The 22,059-nt window shown below is 39.4% G+C and overlaps 1 protein-coding gene across 2 annotated transcripts in view; it reads left to right on the top strand.

Annotated features, from left to right (window-relative positions):
- Window positions 1-21,197, top strand: part of PLAG1 (PLAG1 zinc finger) — a 51,654-nt gene extending 30,457 nt beyond the window's left edge. The window contains exons 1-3 of one of the 2 annotated variants that reach the window (XM_063451380.1): window positions 2,909-2,979; window positions 19,135-19,229; window positions 19,935-21,197. In XM_063451380.1, coding sequence (XP_063307450.1) covers window positions 19,195-19,229; window positions 19,935-21,192 — 1,293 coding nt within the window. In that variant the 5' untranslated portion in view covers window positions 2,909-2,979; window positions 19,135-19,194 and the 3' untranslated portion in view covers window positions 21,193-21,197. Of the gene's footprint in view, window positions 1-2,620; window positions 2,980-19,134; window positions 19,230-19,934 lie in introns of those variants that run through there. The other variant, XM_063451379.1, reaches the window with a different exon arrangement.
- The last annotated feature ends 862 nt before the right edge of the window (window positions 21,198-22,059 follow it).

Here is a 22,059-nt window from a genome sequence, read left to right on the forward strand (position 1 = left end):
ATTCTAAATTAAACGCATTGCAAATTATTATTTTTTATTATAAAAAAAAACAAAAGCTCCTTTTCAGGTGGTTTGTAGGGAGTCTGTCATCTCAGGGAGGAAAGATGTGGCTAGAGCTGACTAAACAAAGTGATTTAGCTTCTAAATTGCAGATAATTTAGCAGTGTGGCTGCAGGGGCATAATCTATGCACCAAGGCTGCTTCATTAAGCTAACGTTGTTATGGTGGTTAGTGTCTCTTTGGTTAATACAGATGGAATTTGGAATCTTGCGGAATATAAAAATATATTTTACATGGTAGAATTTCATGAAAAATACAAATTAAGTGATCATGCTCAGTCACAGTGACACTCAGTCTGAAGCAAATCTAGGGAAGACCCCAGGGTTTTACCCTGGTATTGTCTCCCTGTATGCCCCCAAACCAATTATCGCAGATAGACTTAGCCAGATGCCCAGCACTGTGTTTTTAGTTTGGAAAGCAGGCTCCATTCATAGTTACATAGAATGTATGAATGAAAACAGCCCGTAGATGGCAGTCACAGACCACGCTCTACTACTTCAACTGGGAAACCTATCTGCTGATATCAGTAAGGATATTAGCAGAGAGTTTCCTTACGGCTAGGGTAGGATTAATGTTGGGGTATGGTAAGGGTTAATGCTGTTTTAGGGTTAGGGACATGGTTAGTGTAAGGCTAAGGGTAGAGTTGGTATAGCGTTGGAGGGGGGAGTTGGTAAAGGGTTAACATTAAAGGGACACTAAAGCCAATGTAGTGCTTCTGGTGTCAATAACCTGTCCCTGTAGACTTTCGAATGCCTTTTGAGAAAAAGGCACCGTTTACATTGCTAGAAAAGACGGCGACTACAGGTATTTCCCAGTCCAGTGCAGCACAGTGTACAGGACTGGCCTTCAGCGTCTCCTTGCTCTTCATGGAGGTACTGAGCTTTTCCCCTCCCCCCACAGAGGTGCATTGATTCAGGTCATTTCTGTAAGGAGATGCTGATTGGCAGAGAGCAGTGTGTTGTCGCGCAATAGCCTCCCAATGCTTTCCTATGGGAACGCACTGGATTGGCTGGGATCATCAAGCCATGAACGTGGAGCCAGCCATAGCGTGGGGGATAAAAAAGGTGAGTTTAAATACCTTTTTACTGCAATCTAAGAGCCAGGGTCCTAAACAGTGTAACACTATAGTGTCAGGAATGCAGGTGTGTATTGTGTTCCTGACATAGTATTCCCTAACTACCAAAAATGTATTTAGATTATAGACATGTGAGGAATTTAACAATCAGGACAGAGACAGCAATCTATTCTTCGATGTCTAAAGAAATTTTATTCTACATGTAGTATATTATACGAATGCCCTTTCTGTTCTTTATTTTAAAAAAACAAATAAATTGATATATATAATTTGTATCGCCGCATTTAAAGAAAAAACATTAAAGCCCCTCTGTCACCCAATGTGATAATTTGACTTGCATTGCATTTAAAACTATTAAAGGATTACTCTGAAGAAAAACATTATTTATTTTTTTATTATAAAATAAAACTCTGCTAGCCAAAGGAAAATTATAGGCACCCAGACCATTTCTGCTCATTGAAGTGGTCTGGGTACAGTGTCTCTATTGCACTTATTGCTGCAATGTTAAACATTGCAGTTCCAGAGAAAGTACAATGTTTACATTGCAGCACTAAGTCTCCCTCCAATGGCTGTCCGTGGGATGACGAAAGGGGGAAGATCTGTGACCCAGCGCTGAGGGACATCAGTGCTGGGGAAAGGTAAGTAAATGGTGTTTTTGACCCTTTATTCATGTTGTGGGGGGGGGGGGGGGGGGGGGGGAGGGGGGTAGAGTGAGGGTGGGGTAAGGCAGAAGGAGCAATAGTGCCAGGAATACAATTTGTATTCCTGGCACTAATAGTATCCCTTAAATAAAAATAAAAAAACACTAAACTCGCCTCAGTTCCATTGCTGAGGCCAAATTCTCCAGTCAGCCAGGTTCTCCTGTTGTGGGATAGGGATGTAGGGGGAGCACATACTGACATTAAACATCCAATATGTACATAATTCTGGGCTGACTAATGACGCCCTAATGATCACATGGTGAAAAGTATTCAACGTCGTTTGTTGTACTTTTTTGGGGGGAGCAGAGCAGTTATCTCCCAGGTTTTTTTTTTTTTGTCTTCTTGGTTTTTCACATTACCTGGCCTCCATATTACTGTGCTTTTTAAATTAACATTTATACATCATCCCTAGATGTTTTTGATGGATTTTCATTTATTAATATAGCACTGGCTTAAAGTGCATCTTTTGTTTAAGAGATCATTGTAACTATTGCAGATCATATGATTTTTATGGTGTGTGTGATCTACAATAGTTAGTATGTTTCTGACTACATGTGAAAGACAAATTGATTTATGCATAACTTGTATCAGTGCATATATTTAATTTTAGTGACCCAATTTTGATCTTGTCATTTTGTGCTTTTAGATCATTTTAAACAGCTGTAAAATGGATATGGCCATCATCTTTCTTTTGTGCTATACATTTAACTGTTAGAGTATGTATGATTTCTAACGGAGATCAGTTGCAACATAGTTATTGCTTTTTACTTTTTTTTTTTTTCAGTCCCCTTTTGATTTTTTTTCCGACCACATGGAACTTGCGAAGCCACCTAAAGCTCTGTCGCTTAGTGGAGTTGGGCAGTTGCCAAGTGTCCAACAAGAAGGCCTGGTTTAGGCTGCGATGGCCACGGTCATTCCTGGTGATTTGTCAGAAGTAAGAGATACCCAGAAAGTCCCCTCAGGGAAGCGCAAGCGTGGTGAAACAAAACCAAGAAAAAACTTCCCTTGCCAGCTGTGTGACAAGGCATTTAACAGTGTCGAAAAATTAAAAGTTCATTCATACACTCACACAGGAGAGAGGCCCTACAAGTGCACACAACAAGACTGCACCAAGGCCTTTGTTTCTAAATACAAATTACTAAGGTACTGCACTCTGTTTTTACGAATCTGTAATGCATTGGGGTTTGTGTGTTAAGGACTTGTTTCCATGCTTGTCACGATCATTTATCAAAACATAGCAACAACCATTTTAGAGATTACCTATCATTGGTGAAATAATTTATATAGCACCAACATAGTTAACAGCACTATACAATTGGTGAACAGGACAAACATTTATAATTTGCATTGTGTAATACAGTCGAAACAGAATAATACACCGCACAGTTAAAAGTGCACTTACAGAACAAGTTATTTTTGTATCACCTCTGGGTGCCTCCCCTTGCTGGGGCTATCCAGTATCTCCTCCTTCTCCTGATTGTGGACTTCTCATCAAGAATAATCTCCAGAACCGCGGGGTGGGTATTCAAAATTCCATTATTTTCCAATTTGGTGTATATTTAAAAACTGCATAAAACAAAGCGAAATAGTCCTACATGTTTCATCCAACGATGAACCTCTTCAGGAAATAGAAACAATGAAAATAATAAACCATAAAAAGAATATAAATACACGCTAATAGGCACACAAATTCCACCTGTACACTAGCAAACAAAGCAAAGCGCTCCTTCTTCCCCCTCCAATAATACCAGCGGTGTCACACACCCTTACATTGACCCTCTGTGGTATCGGGAACACTGCAGAGGACGACACCAGCCAATACCAGTTCTTTGGGTCGCTAAGTACCCTAGAACTGAAATCTTGTATATAGTTTTGTTACTTGTTTATACCTGGTACCCAAACACCCCAATACTACTTGGGCCACAAGCCGAAACACAAGGGAGAAACAATACAGTCAAGAAGAGTTTTTCACACTAGCACCGGAGAGGCACCCCATTCATACTCTTACCTATCTCCTTCCCAGCAGACATGACGTCACCACCCGCCACCATCACTATCCTCACACACAATGCTAGGGGCCTCAATATACCCAAGAAACGATACGATGCCTTGGCAGATTACCACAAACAGAAGGCTGAGATAGTATTTGTCCAGGAGACTAATTTCAGAGCAGGTTCAGCTCCCTCATTCAAAAACAATAAATATCTGAAGGGCTACTTTAGCAACTACTCAGGGTCCAAATCCAGGGGAATGGCAATCATACTGAGTTCTCATCTCCCTTTCACATACAAGGAACATGCAGAAGATGAGCAAGGGAGATTCATATTCCTAAAGGGAATAATAGGTAACACCACGACCATCCTAGCACACATATCTACCCAATAGGAAACAACTCTCAGCTTTCAACAAGATACTCAAACTGGAGTCTTTCACAGAAGGACTCTTAATCCTAGGTGGGGGACTTCAATATCTCACTAGACCGCACTCTAGACACTACCACCCACGCTCACACATACCTCGCATCAACTAGAGCAAATACCCAACGCCTATTAGACTCGCACCAACTATTCGACTTTTGGAGATCATGTCACCCATCTTAAAGGAATTACTCTTATTACTCTCATACAACAAGCTCTTACTCAAGGATTGACTTGTTCTTCCTCCCCCACAGGTTCCTCAACCTGATATCCTCTTGCTCAAATGGTCCGATCAGCTGGTCTGACCATGCTCCACTTGCCATGACCATAACTCTCCCTTCCTTATAGACGTCAAGGTCCCAATGGAAACTTAATGACACACTCCTAAATCACCCCGAAATATTCAACTGTATTTCAGCAGAATTAGACCACTTTTTTGCCAACAACCAACACCCCGAATCCACATACCTGAATATCTGGGAGGCGCACAATCAGGGGTACACTCATCCAACTGGCTTCCAATCATAAAAAGCAACAGAGCACACACATAACGCAAATCCTTAGGGAAATCAGGGGGCTGGAACAGACTCACAAAGCCAACCTAACTCTGGATACATACAAAACACTGATCCAAAAAAGAACAGAACTCAACATTCACCTAAGTACCCAAACCAAACGTAAACTGACACTCACGAAGAGCCTTTACTACGCACAGGGAGGCAAATGCGGCCGTCTTTTAGCACATGCACTAAAAAAAACAGAGAACCTTCATAGCCGCTATTAAAAACAGAGAGGGCAAAAATTCTCACCTCATGCCATACATAATCAAGGCATTCCATGACTTCTATTCCTCACTATATAATTTAAGGACCACCCCCTCTCCACTAGAGGACATCCAAGAGTTTCTCGCAAGTAGAATTTCGGCCACCATACCGGCTAACATAGAATGTGACGGCAGAAACCATTCGGCCCATCTAGTCTGCCCAATTTTCTAAATACTTTCATTAGTCCCTGGCCTTATCTTATAGTTAGGATAGCCTTATGCCTATCCCATGCATGCTTAAACTCCTTTACTGTGTTAACCTCTACCACTACAGCTGGAAGGCTATTCCATGCATCCACTACCCTCTCAGTAAAGTAATACTTTCTGATATTATTTTTAAACCTTTGCCCCTCTAATTTAAGACTGTCCTCTTGTTGTGGTAGTTTTTCTTCTTTTAAATATAGTCTCCTCCTTTACTGTGTTGATTCCCTTTATGTATTTAAATGTTTATATCATATCTCCCCTGTCTCGTCTTTCCTCCAAGCTATACATGTTAAGATCCTTTAACCTTTCCTTGTAAGTTTTTTCCTGCAATCCATGAACCAGTTTAGTAGCCCTTCTCTGAACTCTCTCTAAGGTATCAATATCCTTCTGAAGATACGGTCTCACCAGTGTTCTGTACAATGGCATGAGCACTTTCCTCTTTCTACTGCTAATACCTCTCCCTATACAACCAAGCATTCTGCTAGCATTTCCTGCTGCTCTATTACATTGTCTGCCTACCTTTAAGTCATCAGAAATAATCACCCCTAAATCCCTTTCCTCAGATGTTGAGGTTAGGACTCTATCAAATATTCTGTACTCTGCCCTTGGGTTTTTACTTCCAAGATGCATTATCTTGCACTTATCCACATTAAATGTCAGTTGCCACAACTCTGACCATTTTTCTAGTTTACCTCATTTGCCATTTGGCTTATCCCTCCTGGAACATCAACCCTGTTACATATCTTAGTATCATCAGCAAATAGACATACCTTACCATCAAGACCTTCTGCAATATCACTAATAAAAATATTAAAGCGAATGGGTCCAAGAACAGATCCCTGAGGTACCCCACTGGTGACAAGCCCAAGCTTCGAATATACTCCATTGACTACAACCCTCTGTTGCCTGTCACTCAGCCACTGCCTTACCCATTCAACAATATTGGAATCCAAACTCAAAGATTGCAGTTTATTGATAAGCCTTCTATGTGCACCAGTGTCAAAAGCCTTACTGAAATCTAGGTAAGCAATGTCTACTGCACCACCCTGATCTATTATTTTAGTTACCCAATCACAAAAATCAATAACATTAGTTTGGCATGATCTCACTGAAGTAAACCCATGTTGTCTCTGATCTTGAAATCCATGTGTTTTTAGATGTTCAACAATCATATCCTTTAACATGGTTTCCATCACTTTCCCCACTACTGAAGTAAGGTTTACTGGCCTATAGTTGCCTGACTCCTCCCTATTTCTTTCTTGTGAATGGGCACAACATTCGCTAACTTCCAATCTTCTGGGACTATTCCTGTTAATAATGTTAAATAAATCTCTTAATGGTTTTGCTAGTACACCACTAAGCTCTTTTAATAGTTTTGGGTGTATTCCATCAGGCTCACACTTCAACATATGGGCTTTGGTCCCAATTGGATGAAGTGGCTGGAAGCTGTTTATTCCACACTCACAGCACACATCCGCATCAATGGCCAATTATCAGACCCGGTGCGAATCTCCAATGGCACAAGACAAGGGTGCCCTCTGTCGCCTTTGCTATTTGTACTGATCCTGGAACCATTCTTACAGGGCATCAGAGAGAATCTGCACATACATGGCATCCAAGTAGGAAACACAATCCACAAGATAGCCGCATTTGCAGATGGTATGCTCTTCACAATCACACATCCCTCCATTTCTTTACTACATATCATCAGGGAAATGACATTATACAGTAAACTTTCTAACTTTCAGGCAAAATTTAAGCAAATGTGAAATCCTCCCGATCACACTTCCCTCACAAACTGCAGAACAACTACAACAGGATTATCCATTTACTTGGGCAAAGGGGTCACTTAAATACCATGGGGTACACATACCAAATGACATCTCTCAGATATACGATCTCAACTCCCCCAAACTGATCCAAACAATAACTACGGACCTTAAGTGTTGGAACATGCCCCATTTCGGATGGTTTTGCCGAATAAGCATTCTAAAAATGAATGTGCTACCCCACATCCTTTATTTACTGCAAGTCCTACCCATCTACCTGCCCAAACACTTTTTCAATACCCTCCACATTATTCACCACCTACATATGGGCCAATAAGAAACCCTGATTATCCTTTTCACTTCTTAAACAACCAAAAGATGAGGGGGGGGCTTGGCCTCCCTGATGTGGAATTATACCACAAAGCAACTCTGCTTACTAGAGTATACGAATGGTGCAACCCACACTCAGATAAGCGATGGGTGAAACTGGAAGCCGCCTATTTCAGAACCCCGATCTACACAATCCCGTAGCACAAGGTAGGATCTTTCCTACTACACCATGGCACACATCCTACCATCACCCCCACGCTTAGACTATGGGCGCACATACGCTCACATCAGGACATATCCCCCTATCCCTAACCTCTGTATCCAATCACTCACAACCCTTTGTTCCCTCCTGTAGCAGATGGGAAAATATATAAGAAATATCATAACTCACAATATTTGTCAGTGGAGGCAGTAATTGAAGGGAATGAAATCAAACATTTACACAAATTGTTACCGGAGACTGATATCACAGCAATGCAAATGTTTTCATACATTCAAATGGTACACTTTTTAAAGAAAGAACACTTGGCTCATAGGGCACTCCGAGAACTAACACCCTTTGAAAAGTATTGCAAGAGGCACATATTAAAAAAAGCTTATCTCTGTCATGTACACTCTCCTTCTCTCCATACAGCCCAAACACCCTCAGGCCTTCACTTCTGCATGGGAATCTGAGCTCAATATCACCATACCACCTGATAGGTGGCGCAAAATCTTAGAAATATTCACAAAACATCTAAAAACGCAGAGACCCAAGAGAGGAACTATAAAAAATTAGTTAGATGGTATTATACACCAGCGAGACTAAGAGCCATATTCCCCCAATCCTCTGATCAATGTTGGAGATGCCATCACCCCTCAGGCACAACATCACACATCTGGTGGTCCTGCACAGAAATACAAACCTACTGGAGGCACATGTCTAGCCTCATACAGATGATACTGGGGGAAAAACTGACCCCAACCCCAGATTCTTTCATCTTCCTTCTCCCACCACCAAACTTTCCCAAAGAAAAAAACTCAACTACACCTACATTTGATAACAGTGGCAAACCAATTGATCCCTATATACTGGAAAAAATCAAACCCGCCGCCCATAAGAGATTGGATCCAAAGAGTGGAAACCACTAGGAATATGGAGGATATTTGCTACTCCCTTTCGGATACCACTCTTACACATCTATCTGGTCCTGGTGGTGCACGTACCTTCAGCATTCCCCATGAGGGGGGATCACACACGCATCCTTGGGCAAGACTCCATAGCATGGGCGAGCTAACCGAAGGGAAAAACTTCCAACATACACTCCATACCATTCTACCAGGGTTATCTTTGTTCTTTGTTTTCGTATATACTTAAACACATCTTGTTTCACAAACCATACAGACAATTATCAACAAATTATTTGACGCATACAGATAATTGTTACTTCTCAATATTCTATGTATACAAAACAGTGATATCTGTACCATGACTTTATGCAAAAAATTAATAAAATCATTCCAATGGAAAAGAAAATAAATATATATATATATAATATAAAAACATTTATTGTTTCTGGTCCACGAAGAAGTCAGTTGTTAGATGAAACGTGTAGAACCATTTTTCTTTGTTTTATTAATATGGTTTGAATTTACACCAAATTGAAAAATAAAGTGGAGTCCTGGAGATTGTCCTTGATAAGGGTTTACAATCAGGAGCAGGAGGAGACATTGGTTAGCCCAACCAGACGTCTAAGGGGAGGCGATATAATGATCATTTCTGTGAGTTCAGTTTTAACTGTGCAGTGGATTATTGTTTTAACTGTATTACACTATATTTATTGTATTGTTTTGTAGATTAGCAGCTCTATTGCTTATACATTTTTATACCTTGTTTGCTCTATAAGGGGACATATTGTAGTAAATGTATTTTATCCAAACCTAGCACACGAGTGAGGTTGTGGGTTGTCTATGTATAAACATTTAATTGTTTCAAAGCTGGTTACATGCTACAAATGTAATGTTTAAACGACTGGTAATTAGATTCTTCAAGTTTTAAAACATCTCAGATTGTGATAGGAAATAAAAAATAACACAACAGTTTTGGTTGATCATGCCCTGCAGTTTCACTGCTAAACTGCCATTTAGGGGTTAAATTACTTTTGTTTCTATTTATGACTGCACAATACCCATATTAATATAAAGGAACACTATAGGCCCTCAGACCACTTCATCTCAATCTTTTAACCCTGCAGTTAAAAAAACATTGTCATTCTACTGGAAAAGCAGTGTTTTCAAGTGGCTAGTTAATTGTTTTGTTTTTGTTTTTTTTATAAACCTTATCGCTTACCAGTAACACTCCAATTCAAGTACATTGTATTTTTCAATACACTTATCCAGCTTGAAAGGCTGGGTGAGTCTCAAGGAAATTTAGTCGGTAAGAACTGCAGTGCTAAAGGTAAGATGTTAATATTTGTGGTAATAAACAGCTTAGTTTAATTTCTATATGCGGAGTGTTAGGCAAAGTCCTACCTGGCTGGGGAAAAGTGTGTTCAGAGACTGCAATGGAGAGCTGTCAACACAGGAGGGAAGGATTTAAAGCTTGGAGCCAGGTGAGGATTATCAGAGACTGCGAGGGAGAATGTACAGAGATATATTCAAAGCATGGAGCAGCAGAAGCACCAGGTTTATATATTGAAAAGAAGAAAAACTACCACAACAAGAGGACATAATTTTAAATTAGATGGGCAAAGGTTTAAAAATAATATCAGGAAGTATTACTTTACTGAGAGGGTAGTGGATGCATGGAATAGCCTTCCAGCTGAAGTGGTAGAGGTTAACACAGTAAAGGAGTTTAGGCATGCATGGGATAGGCATAAGGCTATCCTAACTATAAGATAAGGCCAGGGACTAATGAAAGTATTTAGAAACTTGGGCAGACTAGATGGGCCGAATGGTTCTTATCTACCGTCACATTGTATGTTTCTATGTTATACAAGGCAGCAGGCATGGATCAAAATGGAGGTTGCATCAGGGGAAGTATTATTTACGACATAAATTTTTACTGCCTGAAAATTATACTTTGGGAAGAACAAGTGGCTGTCAGACAGCCAATGAGGGTGATTCACAGAACTTTTAATTATTTAATCAGATTTTTTTGACTAAGGACCATAAAAGTGTCTAATTTAGGATCTGAATATATAAGCAACCGAGCAACCACTAATGACAAGCATGAAAACAAGCCCTAAATGTGGACTTGTGGAGAATTGACAAAAGCATTGTGCATTTTAGGCTAAGATGGGTGACTTGGAAAATTTCTCTAACACATCCATATTTATTCATTTTTTTTATTGGCTATTTTGGCCTGTTCCCTCTTCAATTCTACACAATTTCCAGTTTAGTGAATAAACTTCAGTGTGTATATAGGGTATGTATGGATACATGTGAAATGTTGAATTTAGAAAAAAAAAGTAGTTTTTTTGTGTTTTTTTTGCTTTTTTTATGTGTGTTTTTATTTTATTATTCCTTATTCTTATAAATGGCGCTTTATTCTATCTGGTGGGGAAAAAAAGTGTAAATTCAGACATGGTTTTGAAAATGTTTAGTTTGCATAAAGCTAAAGAGATTTTTTTTTTTTTTATAATTCTTTTAATTTCAAAATGTTTTTCATACAAACGCATAATAAACTGCACAAAGCCTGATGTGGTCAGAACAAAGGTAAAGAGAACAGAAATCAAAGTAAATAAAACGTCATTCGATGAGGAATAGGTTATACATTGTCAACTGCTAAATGTGTCTAAGCAGTTTGGCATATGGTGGATATCTGAGCACATAAAGGAGAGATATCCTTGCTATAAAGGGAAGTGCGTTGTTGGCTACAGGAAGTGCAGAATTATTAGGCAAGTTGTATTTTTGAGGATTAATTTTATTATTGAACAACAACCATGTTCTCAATGAACCCAAAAAACTCATTAATATCAAAGCTGAATATTTTTGGAAGTAGTTTTTAGTTTGTTTTTAGTTATAGCTATTTTAGGGGGATATCTGTGTGTGCAGGTGACTATTACTGTGCATAATTATTAGGCAACTTAACAAAAAACAAATATATACCCATTTCAATTATTTATTTTTACCAGTGAAACCAATATAACATCTCAACATTCACAAATATACATTTCTGACATTCAAAAACAAAACAAAAAAACAAATCAGTGACCAATATAGCCACCTTTCTTTACAAGGACACACAAAAGCCTGCCATCCATGGATTCTGTCAGTGTTTTGATCTTTTCACCATCAACATTGCGTGCAGAAGCAACCACAGCCTCCCAGACACTGTTCAGAGAGGTGTACTGTTTTCCCTCCTTGTAAATCTCACATTTGATGATGGACCACAGGTTCTCAATGGGGTTCAGATCAGGTGAACAAGGAGGCCATGTCATTAGATTTTCTTCTTTTATACCCTTTCTTGCCAGCCACGCTGTGGAGTACTTGGACGCGTGTGATGGAGCATTGTCCTGCATGAAAATCATGTTTTTCTTGAAGGATGCAGACTTCTTCCTGTACCACTGCTTGAAGGAGGTGTCTTCCAGAAACTGGCAGTAGGACTGGGAGTTGAGCTTGACTCCATCCTCAACCCGAAAAGGCCCCACAAGCTCATCTTTGATGACACCAGCCCAAACCAGTACTCCACCTCCACCTTGCTGGCATCTGAGTCAGACTGGAGCTCTCTGCCCTTTACCAATCCAGCCACGGGCCCATCCATCTGGCCCATCAAGACTCACTCTCATTTCATCAGTCCATAACACCTTAGAAAAATCAGTCTTGAGATATTTCTTGGCCCAGTCTTGAAGTTTCAGCTTGTGTGTCTTGTTCAGTGGTGGTCGTCTTTCAGCCTTTCTTACCTTGGCCATGTCTCTGAGTATTGCACACCTTGTGCTTTTGGGCACTCCAGTGATGTTGCAGCTCTGAAATATGGCCAAACTGGTGGCATCTTGGCAGCTGCACGCTTGACTTTTCTCAGTTCATGGGCAGTTATTTTGCGCCTTGGTTTTTCCACACGCTTCTTGCGACCCTGTTGACTATTTTGAATGAAACGCTTGCTTGTTCGATGATCACGCTTCAGAAGCTTTGCAATTTTAAGAGTGCTGCATCCCTCTGCAAGATATCTCACTATTTTTGACTTTTCTGAGCCTGTCAAGTCCTCCTTTTGACCCATTTTGCCAAAGGAAAGGAAGTTGCCTAATAATTATGCACACCTGATATAGGGTGTTGATGTTATTAGACCACACCCCTTCTCATTACAGAGATGCACATCACCTAATATGCTTAATTGGTAGTAGGCTTTCGAGCCTATACAGCTTTGAGTAAGACAACATGCATTAAGAGGATGATGTGGTCAAAATACTCATTTGCCTAATAATTCTGCACTCCCTGTAGAGTAATTACCTGCAGTGTGGATTCGGAGATAAGGGTACCAACTTACATCAATCGTGCAAGCAAGGTGGCTGGACTTGCATAGCTGAAACCTTGAAAAAGAAGCCTTGTAATTGTGCTGAATGGTGGGGGGGGGGGAATGGGAGTTATATATATTGGAGTGGTAGTGAGCAAAGGTGGAATGAGCTTGAGAATGTAGGAAAAAGAGGGGTAAGATAAAAATAACTCTATACAAGATTGAGTATGGATGGAGTGACTGGGAAATTCTGGGCTAGGTGGAAGGGTGAAGCGACGTGAAGGGGAGCAGGGATAGTTGGCATCCTTGGCGAGTATAGTTTACAAGGCCAAAGCAGGAGAGAACAGAAAACCGGAATGGTCTCGGGAGCCAATCAAAAGCATTCTCTGCATGCAAGCAAATTAAAGCCAGTTGAGTATGTTTGTGGTGTTAATACCAAATCAGGTCTATACATCTCTGGTTTTTGTCAGCTAACTGGCGATTCGGGATGAATCACACTTGGTCCGGTAGAATCAAATTCCCTAGAAATTCTCATTCTAATGGCCATACTTTAGTCTTCAGTTTTAGATCTACATTTAGCAAGATCATCAGATAGTAATGGCTAAGATCACATAAATCTTTATTCAATTTAGGGATAAGACGTACAGTAGGAAACCATTCACCTTTAACCAGGGCAGTAAAAAGTGAACAGAGTACTTTATAATATAGGACCGTGAAGTCACCTGAATCTGGGCTTTGTGAGATTTGAAGGTGCCTAGAGCCAACGCCATTTCTTCAAACCGTTTCTAAAGATTCTCTGTCGTCTGTGGTAAGTGCCAGTAATTTAAAGGAATCTAAGAGCGGAGAGGTCAGGCGTTACATGCTGTCTTTTTCTAGGGGGAAAAGGAGAGGAGTGATTTGATAGGTTTGAATAATAGTCCTGAAACATTCTATCCAGGGAATTGGTAAGTTCACCATCAGGGTTGTGAATCTGAGAGATTTTCTTAATTCTTTGTGTATTTTTAAAGCAAAGAACATCTGCCTTATTACCTTTCTCATAGATGTTTTGCTTCATCCACATGAGTGCTTTAGAGGTGTCTGTAATGGTTACTAATTGTTTAATACATTGTTTTTTAGCTTTAGCTTGAGATGCAGCACTGATCAGTTTACCTCTGACAACCGATTTGTGCTCTGCCCAAAGACTTGTGGGAGATGAGATGGAAGATTAATTTGGAGTAATAAACTGTTTCAAGATGGATTCCATTAAGGACTTGTCATGTAAAAGGAGTGGGTTCAGTCGCCAGGTCCATGGTCGGTTCAGTCTGGGGATAGTCAAAGACAGGGAAATGCCCACGTGATCAAACAATGTAATTGACCCTATGTTTGAGTTACTAATCCAAGGAAATGATCTAATCTAGGATAAGATTGAAGGGGGATGGGAAAATAATGTAAAGTCTTAGGTGGAGGGATGTGGGGCTGACTTATATAGGTGGGAGCCAACCAAACAGAAGAGGTGGATTAATAATTCCATTAGGTGGTGGGAGGGACAGTACTATAGAAATTTGTAGAGCCCTAAGGGGTTATGGGCTATCTAGCAAAAAAGAACAAACATATCCAACACTAAAATACACAATAAGATACTCTTCAATTTGTGGATGGATGATCGACACAGCAGATAGCAAATTTAACATCGGTGTTGTGTATAGTGTATTTTATGTGTGTAGATAGCAAATTTAACATCGGTGTTGTGTATAGTGTTTTATATTGATATTTACATTCTGTAATGTATAGTGTGCTCCCTTTTGGAGTGTTTCAATGCCACACAGTATATTATTGTGCATGGTGGCACTCACGGCAGTCAGAGTTCATGTAATATGAAGAATAATGGTATGGATAGTAACACAGTATGTAATATGTGGGTGGTGCACAAGGCACAGTACACAACCACTCACAGCGAAACGCATAATGCCCAGCGTGTGGGCAACATATAAAACCATGTTTTGCCCAGCTCTGCATTTAAGGTTAATATTCCTTTTTTTTATTATTTTTTTTTATAATGCATTTAGAGGTGGGAGACCTAAAGAATAATGCCTAATAGGACATTATTTAAAAAATAAATAAAGAGGGAGGGATTGGAGTAACCCTTGAAGTTGGCATGGTTTACTCTTGGGAGATGTCCACTACAAATGCAATTGGACCGGGGTGTTGTTGAGTCAATTGTTAATTTCATATTTCAACAACTGAGGATTGAGGACAGTCTGCCATGTTTGCATTGGTGAGGGAGAGATAAAAAGCTTGGTTCAGATGGCATTTATGATTACTGCTGGAGCATTGTCCTCCAATTTGGTTAGAAATGCATAACTGTCAATGCCTTTGTGGAATCTGTTGAAAGAAGTACTGTAGAGATTTAGTTAGTATGGGCTTGTTGAATTTGGTTGGAAAAATGTTCTCCTGGGTCATGCTGACCTGATCATTGTGGGCTAATCCAAGGAGGAGATGTGAGATACCTGAGGTCAAATTTAGAGCAGGTGAGTGGGAAACCAAAGGTTTTCTATAATTTACTGGAAATCCACCTGGGTTTTGAAACTTAATCTTAAAGGTAAAAGTTGAAAAAAATTATTCTGTATAACTACTGAACTGATCAGGCACAATGGAGATCTCCCCTCCCCCTAGCAGTATTCCTTATCCACAACCAGCTCAAAAGTCCTCTGAGAAGTTCCTGTGAGAAACAAAATGCAATGGAGTCTTTTGCCCGATGTGCCCCCCTCTTCCGTTTGCACCTTTTTAATTTTATGTACGGTGTATTTGGATTTATTAATACATTTTGTTGCTAGTCTTAACTTCATATGGATCCTAGGTTTTCTTCCATTTGTGAGCTGGCCATTCTGGTCTTCTGGGTGATATGAATAGCAAAAGAGTAGTAGTGTACAATATGAGGTGTTTTTTTTTTTTATTTCCTTTCTTCCTTTCTTCTTGATGCTATTTTTGAAGACTTTTAGTATTTGACATCTGGTCCTGGGGATTATTCCTTGCAGAACAATTTCAGCATAAAGGAGCTACATAATGTGCACTTTTAACCATTGAGTGCACTGTGGGCTCAGCCAAAGAGAATCACAATGTCAGCTGGTCTGCCTAGAATTTGATTTAAAAAAAAAAAAAAAAAACACAGTGAGTGTACCTTAGACATCCTCTGTTTCTGATGCCTCATAAGACACAGGTATTCATGTTCTTCCTTTTGTATAGCTCGAAAATGTACAGGTGGAGAAGAGCCATCTGTTGTCCTGTGCATTTAATTTGATTTCACATGGGATAATTTGTTCCTCTTGCAAATCAGACACCCATTTAACCAGTTGTTGCAGATCCATGTGAAGGCCACACATTTCTTTATGAAAGGGGATTCCCATTAATGCATTATGATGCGGTCTTGTGTCCAAGAGGTTGAACGTATTCTTCGCTTTCTGCTTTGGCAATGAGGCACTTTAAGAGCAGTTTATGAGGATGGCATGTCTTATTCCTACCACCACAATGAAGACTAGCAATAAGTCACACACTTTGATCTACCAATGTGTACATGATGTTGTGGCTAACTGGCCTTTGATCTACCAATGTGTACATGATGTTGTGGCCAACTGGCTGGAGAGAAAGTTCTAGGCTGTTGGCTTCTCCTAACTTCATATAAATATATCTATGTACTGTGGATCATAGTCTGATTTTCATTTGCCAATCAGAAAGCTATTAAGATTCTTGTTGTCAGAATTGTTTATTTCACACTCTAGACCATACAGTCATGTTCTATCACTTTGCGGCACAGTTTCCACACCTGATGCACTTGAGGGTGAGCTTCTATGGTTGGTCATCTTTCTGGTGGTGCTAATAGTAGTGTTTAAAATGTATTTATTGTCATGCTTTCTTTGGATAAATCATGGGTGTTGGAAAAGCAGAGAACTAGGTATTGATGTGCTACTGAAAAAAAAACAGGTGAATGTGGTGAATCTAGAGGTGGAACAGGCAGCAGTTTGTGGTATTGTCTGCACTTGTGGTGGTCCTGGGGATGGACCAGGGAACAACTCAGCAGCTCACCCTTTTCCTATCATTTGGCACAAACACCAGCCTTTTCTGGTGGAACTAGAGGACAAAGTTTGCTTTATTTTAGATAGTGGGCCAGTTTAGTTCTGATGATCTTCATTCTCTTTCAAGGAGATGGAAATGCATATTTTCTGCTCATGATTAATTGTGTTTATGTTTGCAGCAGTGAGAAGGACACCACCTCAAATTGAATCTGCTACTCTTGTATGGGTGGTGCAGTGGTCACATCTCTAATGTTAGTCTTAAATAGAGTGAGAATGGAAATAGTAGCTGTTAAATATGGGAATTATTAACTTATACAGGTGGATTTCTGTAAGTGGCATAACCAAACCTATGTACTTTGTTGGGATTTCAGCTATTATTCCCTTGGTTAGTTAACTTGGCCTTTAACTGGGCTGGTGTATCAAAGTGAGTAACAAATACATTTTTAAAAATCATAGTCACTTTACTAAGAGACTTTCTGTAATTGTGTTTACAGTGCAAGTATAGTTTATAGATTAGTTGATTCGTTATTTCTCTTGTAACGGTTTGACTTCTTAATTGGAGTTTGCCACGTGCCGCACACCACCTCCTTTTAGCATGAATCAAGAGCCGGAAAGATTTTGCTAGGAGCTACTGTTGGCTCTCCTGAGTTAAGCCATGCCAGACAGGTATGCTCTTTTGTTGAGATAGTCAGCTGATAGCTTTCAGCTAATGCCCTAAGCCCTGCTTTTCCTGGGTTGGTAGAGAGCTTCAAGCTGAGTGGATGCTTCAGTGGAGGCAGGGTACAGTACCTGGAGGACCTAAGTTAAGAAGGCAGATTGTTACTAAATGGACTTACTACTTACGTGGATGGTTGAGTCCCGGAGCACTCTTTGTACCATAACCACTAGTAGTGGTTATGATGTTTGGAGTGTTCCTTTATTACACTATTACCTAACATAAAAAATAAGTCTTCCTTCACCATTAAGCCCACTAGACTGTTGTCTAAGCAGTGACACACTCCCAAACTTGAATATAATATGACGTTTGTGAGTGTGCCAGTGCTTAGAGTACAACCTAGTGCATCTATTGATGAAGGAAGACTTATTTGGATAGGTAGTAGTGTATAAAAGGAACACTACAGCACACCAAAAGTACCCTAGCGTCCTCCGACCATCCATGTAGGTAGTAAAATTAGTAATGGTCTGACTTCTTACTTGGGATATGCCAGGCACTGACCTCTCCCTCCACTGCAGCCCTCTCAGCTTGAAGCTCTTAGCCATGAGTTAACCCTGAGGAAGTAGGGCTTAGCTCATTAGCTAAAATGTATCAGCTGACATTCACCAATGAGCTGACCTGCCAGCAGGATTTAGCTCAGAAGAATGGAAGCTCCTAGAGGAAGCCAAGTGTGGGCTGGGGAGGGAGAAACCGTAAAAACTGTATAGTTGTTGCCTTCTATTTCAAATAAAGTAAAAATCCCGCACACCCTACCAGTTTCCTCACTGATTTTTCAGTTTAATTAAAGGGGCAGAAATCATTCACACAATGATTTTTACAGTGCATACATTCAATGCTGAGCTAATAGTGTCAGGGTTGGGGACGTACACAACCCACTTTACTGGGCACACTATGTGCACAACAGGTTAAAATAAGGAGCTGATTAGCTTTTCTAAACCAGCTTCCTTCCCCTTACAATTCTAAAAAGCATAAAGAAGTCATACGAACACCATTTATTGATCATATCAATACGTTCGTTATTATGGTGATTCGCTTTTTACCTTAACATATGTAAATCATATGTAATTTGGAACTGTCTGGGTAGACAGTTTCAGAAACTTTTTGATCGTGTTTGGGAGTGTATTGCTAGCATGTCAGTATAGAGTATTAGATGCTTTTTAGTTCACAAATGTATGTTGAAAATCTCATTATAAATATTTATGGTTCACTAGTGGTGCTGTGCATGCCTTGATGCTACTGGTAGCAGGAACTAGGCTTCCAAGCCATTATAGTCACATATGTGCTCTTGCATATGTAGTTGTCTTTTAATCCGTTGTTTTTTTAAAGAACAATTTAAAACATTGGGCTCTTATCCTTTTGAGCTTTATGCTAAATAAAATTATTTTTAAAAGCCAACTAAACCAAGTGCTTGGACATTCCATGCACTTATTTGGATGTACTGGAGACATTTTCCTTTCTCAAGACTCTGATACATCTTTGTGGCAAAACCTATATTGTTGGTAATTCTGCATTTGTGATCTGATCTGAGCTTACCTCCCTTTTCACTCCTTCCTTCTAAAGCTACCAGGACATATCCACTTCAATCAAAGTGGTGGAATAAATTAATGGGGAGAATTTATCATGCAAGTCAGGCCAAGATGGATGCCTCCAGTTAGGTGAGCATTTGGGAAGGCGACAGAACCAGTTTAATCTGCATAGGTTATGTAAAATTAGTGTGAGGGGTGGGGAGGTGGGGTTTTCTTTTTTAGAGTCACATGATCCAGCAGACCTATTCCACTGTATCATTATAGCTTCCTGAGATTAAGTTATTTTTTATTTTATTTTTGCGGTTTCCCTCCCCCCCCCAATAGTATGGTAGACTTTATCTGCCGGTTTCATGACCATTTCAATGCAAATTGTTGAAGGGCTACATTTTACAATCTGAAGTGGGTAGTACATGGTAAAACCAGATCTGTAAAAATTTGTGTATATTTTGATTGAAATCACAGTGTTATCCCTGCTTATTGATGCTTTCGTTATTTTTGATGATTGTGAATTTCAAATACAAATTGACTGTTTTTTTTATTTATTATTTTTGTTACCAATGTTTATTTTACCAATGTCAGTACAACAATGCAACCATGTTCTGCTTGAATTGTATTTGATTTTTATTGACTTAACTTATCAATTTTACATTTCTCCCCAGGCTGATGTTCTAAAATGTATATAGGTCTCGTTGGTTGATGTAAATGTGATGTGTTCCAACAAGTTTTGTGTTTGTATAATGTGTACTTTTGTGTTTTCTCCTCAATATATTTTGAATAATGTGCATTGACATTTTTTTGGTTAAAATTATTACTTATTGGATTATCTGTATTTAGGCATATGGCTACTCATTCTCCAGAGAAAACCCACAAGTGTAATTATTGTGAGAAAATGTTTCACCGAAAAGATCACCTAAAGAATCACCTTCATACTCATGATCCGAATAAAGAGGCATTCAAGTGCGACGAATGCGGGAAAAATTACAACACCAAACTTGGATTTAAACGTCACTTGGCGTTGCATGCTGCAACAAGTGGAGATCTTACCTGTAAAGTTTGCTTGCAGACTTTCGAAAGCACAACGGTCCTCTTGGAACACTTAAAGACCCATGCAGGCAAATCTTCCAGTGGTGTTAAAGAGAAGAAACACCAATGTGAGCATTGTGATCGGCGCTTTTACACACGAAAAGATGTCCGCAGACACATGGTAGTGCACACTGGGAGAAAAGACTTCCTTTGTCAGTATTGTGCACAAAGGTTTGGACGTAAGGATCATCTAACTCGTCATATGAAGAAAAGTCATAATCAAGAACTGCTAAAAGTTAAAACTGAACCCATGGACCTCCTAGATCACTTTACCTGCAGTGTTCCAATTAAAGATGAGCTTCTTCCCGTGATGTCTCTATCTTCCAATGAGTTGACATCCAAGCCATTTACAAACAGTTTGCAGTTGAATCTCTACAACACGCAAATTCAGTCCATGCAGAGTTCCTCAACTACTCACCAAATGGTTGCTTCGTCGTTGCCTTTGGGTATAACGTGCCCGTTAGACATGGACCCTGTCCATCCTTCTCACCAACTTTCTCTGAAATACCCACTCAATTCTACCTCATACTCATTGTCGTTGTCTGACAAAGATCAGCCGTTGAAAGGGGAAATTGAAAGTTACTTAATGGAATTGCAAAGTGGCATGCCACCCTCCTCCCAAGATTCCCCATCATCCTCCTCAAAATTAGGATTAGATCCTCAAGTAGTGCCATTAGCTGATTGCACTGATGGAGTACCCTTATCGAAAAGTTCTGCTTCTATTAGTGAACCTCTTAATCCATCTTCATTAGACTTTAATCAGTTGTTCAACTTCATACCTTCCAATGGTCCACCATACAATGTTCCTGTATCGGTAGGAAATTTAGGGATGGGCTATTCTCAAGAGGATCCCCATTCTTCAATGGCACAGCTCGCACCACAACCACAGGATCCTCAAGACCCTAGCAATAACATGTGTTTTGGTTCTCTACACTCATTGTCCTCCGCTTTCACAAGCAGTTTAAATACCACCACCACATTGCCAAGATTTCATCAAGCTTTCCAATAGGAATAAATAAGAGATTTCCTTAGCTTTTTTTTTTTTTATATATACATATATATATATATATATCTTAGTGCCAACGAAAGACTTTGAAACACCTCTAATAGTTTATACAATAACAATCTCATTAAGCCAGTAAATTTTTAGCTGTTCACGTTTTTTATAAATGTATTTTCTTAATGGTTTACGGTTGGGTTTTATAGATTCTTTCTTTTTAGTCAACATGCATTTTCCACAGCCTGGTAGGGAAAGTATTTAAATTGCTCTAACATTGACTTCATGGATACATGAAACCTAAAATTCATTATAAGTTCTGATTTGATAAAAAGAGAAAATCTCTATCTCAGAATTTTAGCAGAAATGTTTTATATATTTGCAAAAATCTTATCTTATATAAATAATTGGCTAAACTATTATTTTGTTCAGAAAAAAAAACATATATATATATATTCTCCAGTTTTTAATGGAAAATGTTTTACAGAAATTAAATGTAGAACATTCAGTATGCGCCAAACATTTTATTTAAAATGTACTCTTGCATTTTGGCTTACTTAGTGGTTCTATTTTATCATGCAGGAATTTTAAAATGAGCTAAATTGGTAGCACTTTCTATAGAAATCTATATATTTTTTTCAGTTTGGCATAATCTTATCTCTCTAGTGTATAATTTGTTAACCCCATTTGCGTGATGCTCCTTTGTAGAAGCAAAGAAGCCTTAAGCACAAGTTAGTTTGCCCTTGCTATAGCAGTCTACAGCAGATGGCCTCAGGCTAGGAGTAATTAACTCAATTTGTGCCTTCAATAAGCCAGTGTAAATTATATGTATTTTTTTTATTGTGGATATCTGTTGTAGTGGAGTTGTACTGCCAAGCA

The sequence above is a fragment of the Pelobates fuscus genome, chromosome 4, assembly GCF_036172605.1.
Source record: "Pelobates fuscus isolate aPelFus1 chromosome 4, aPelFus1.pri, whole genome shotgun sequence".
In the NCBI taxonomy this organism is placed as follows: Eukaryota; Metazoa; Chordata; class Amphibia; order Anura; family Pelobatidae; genus Pelobates; species Pelobates fuscus.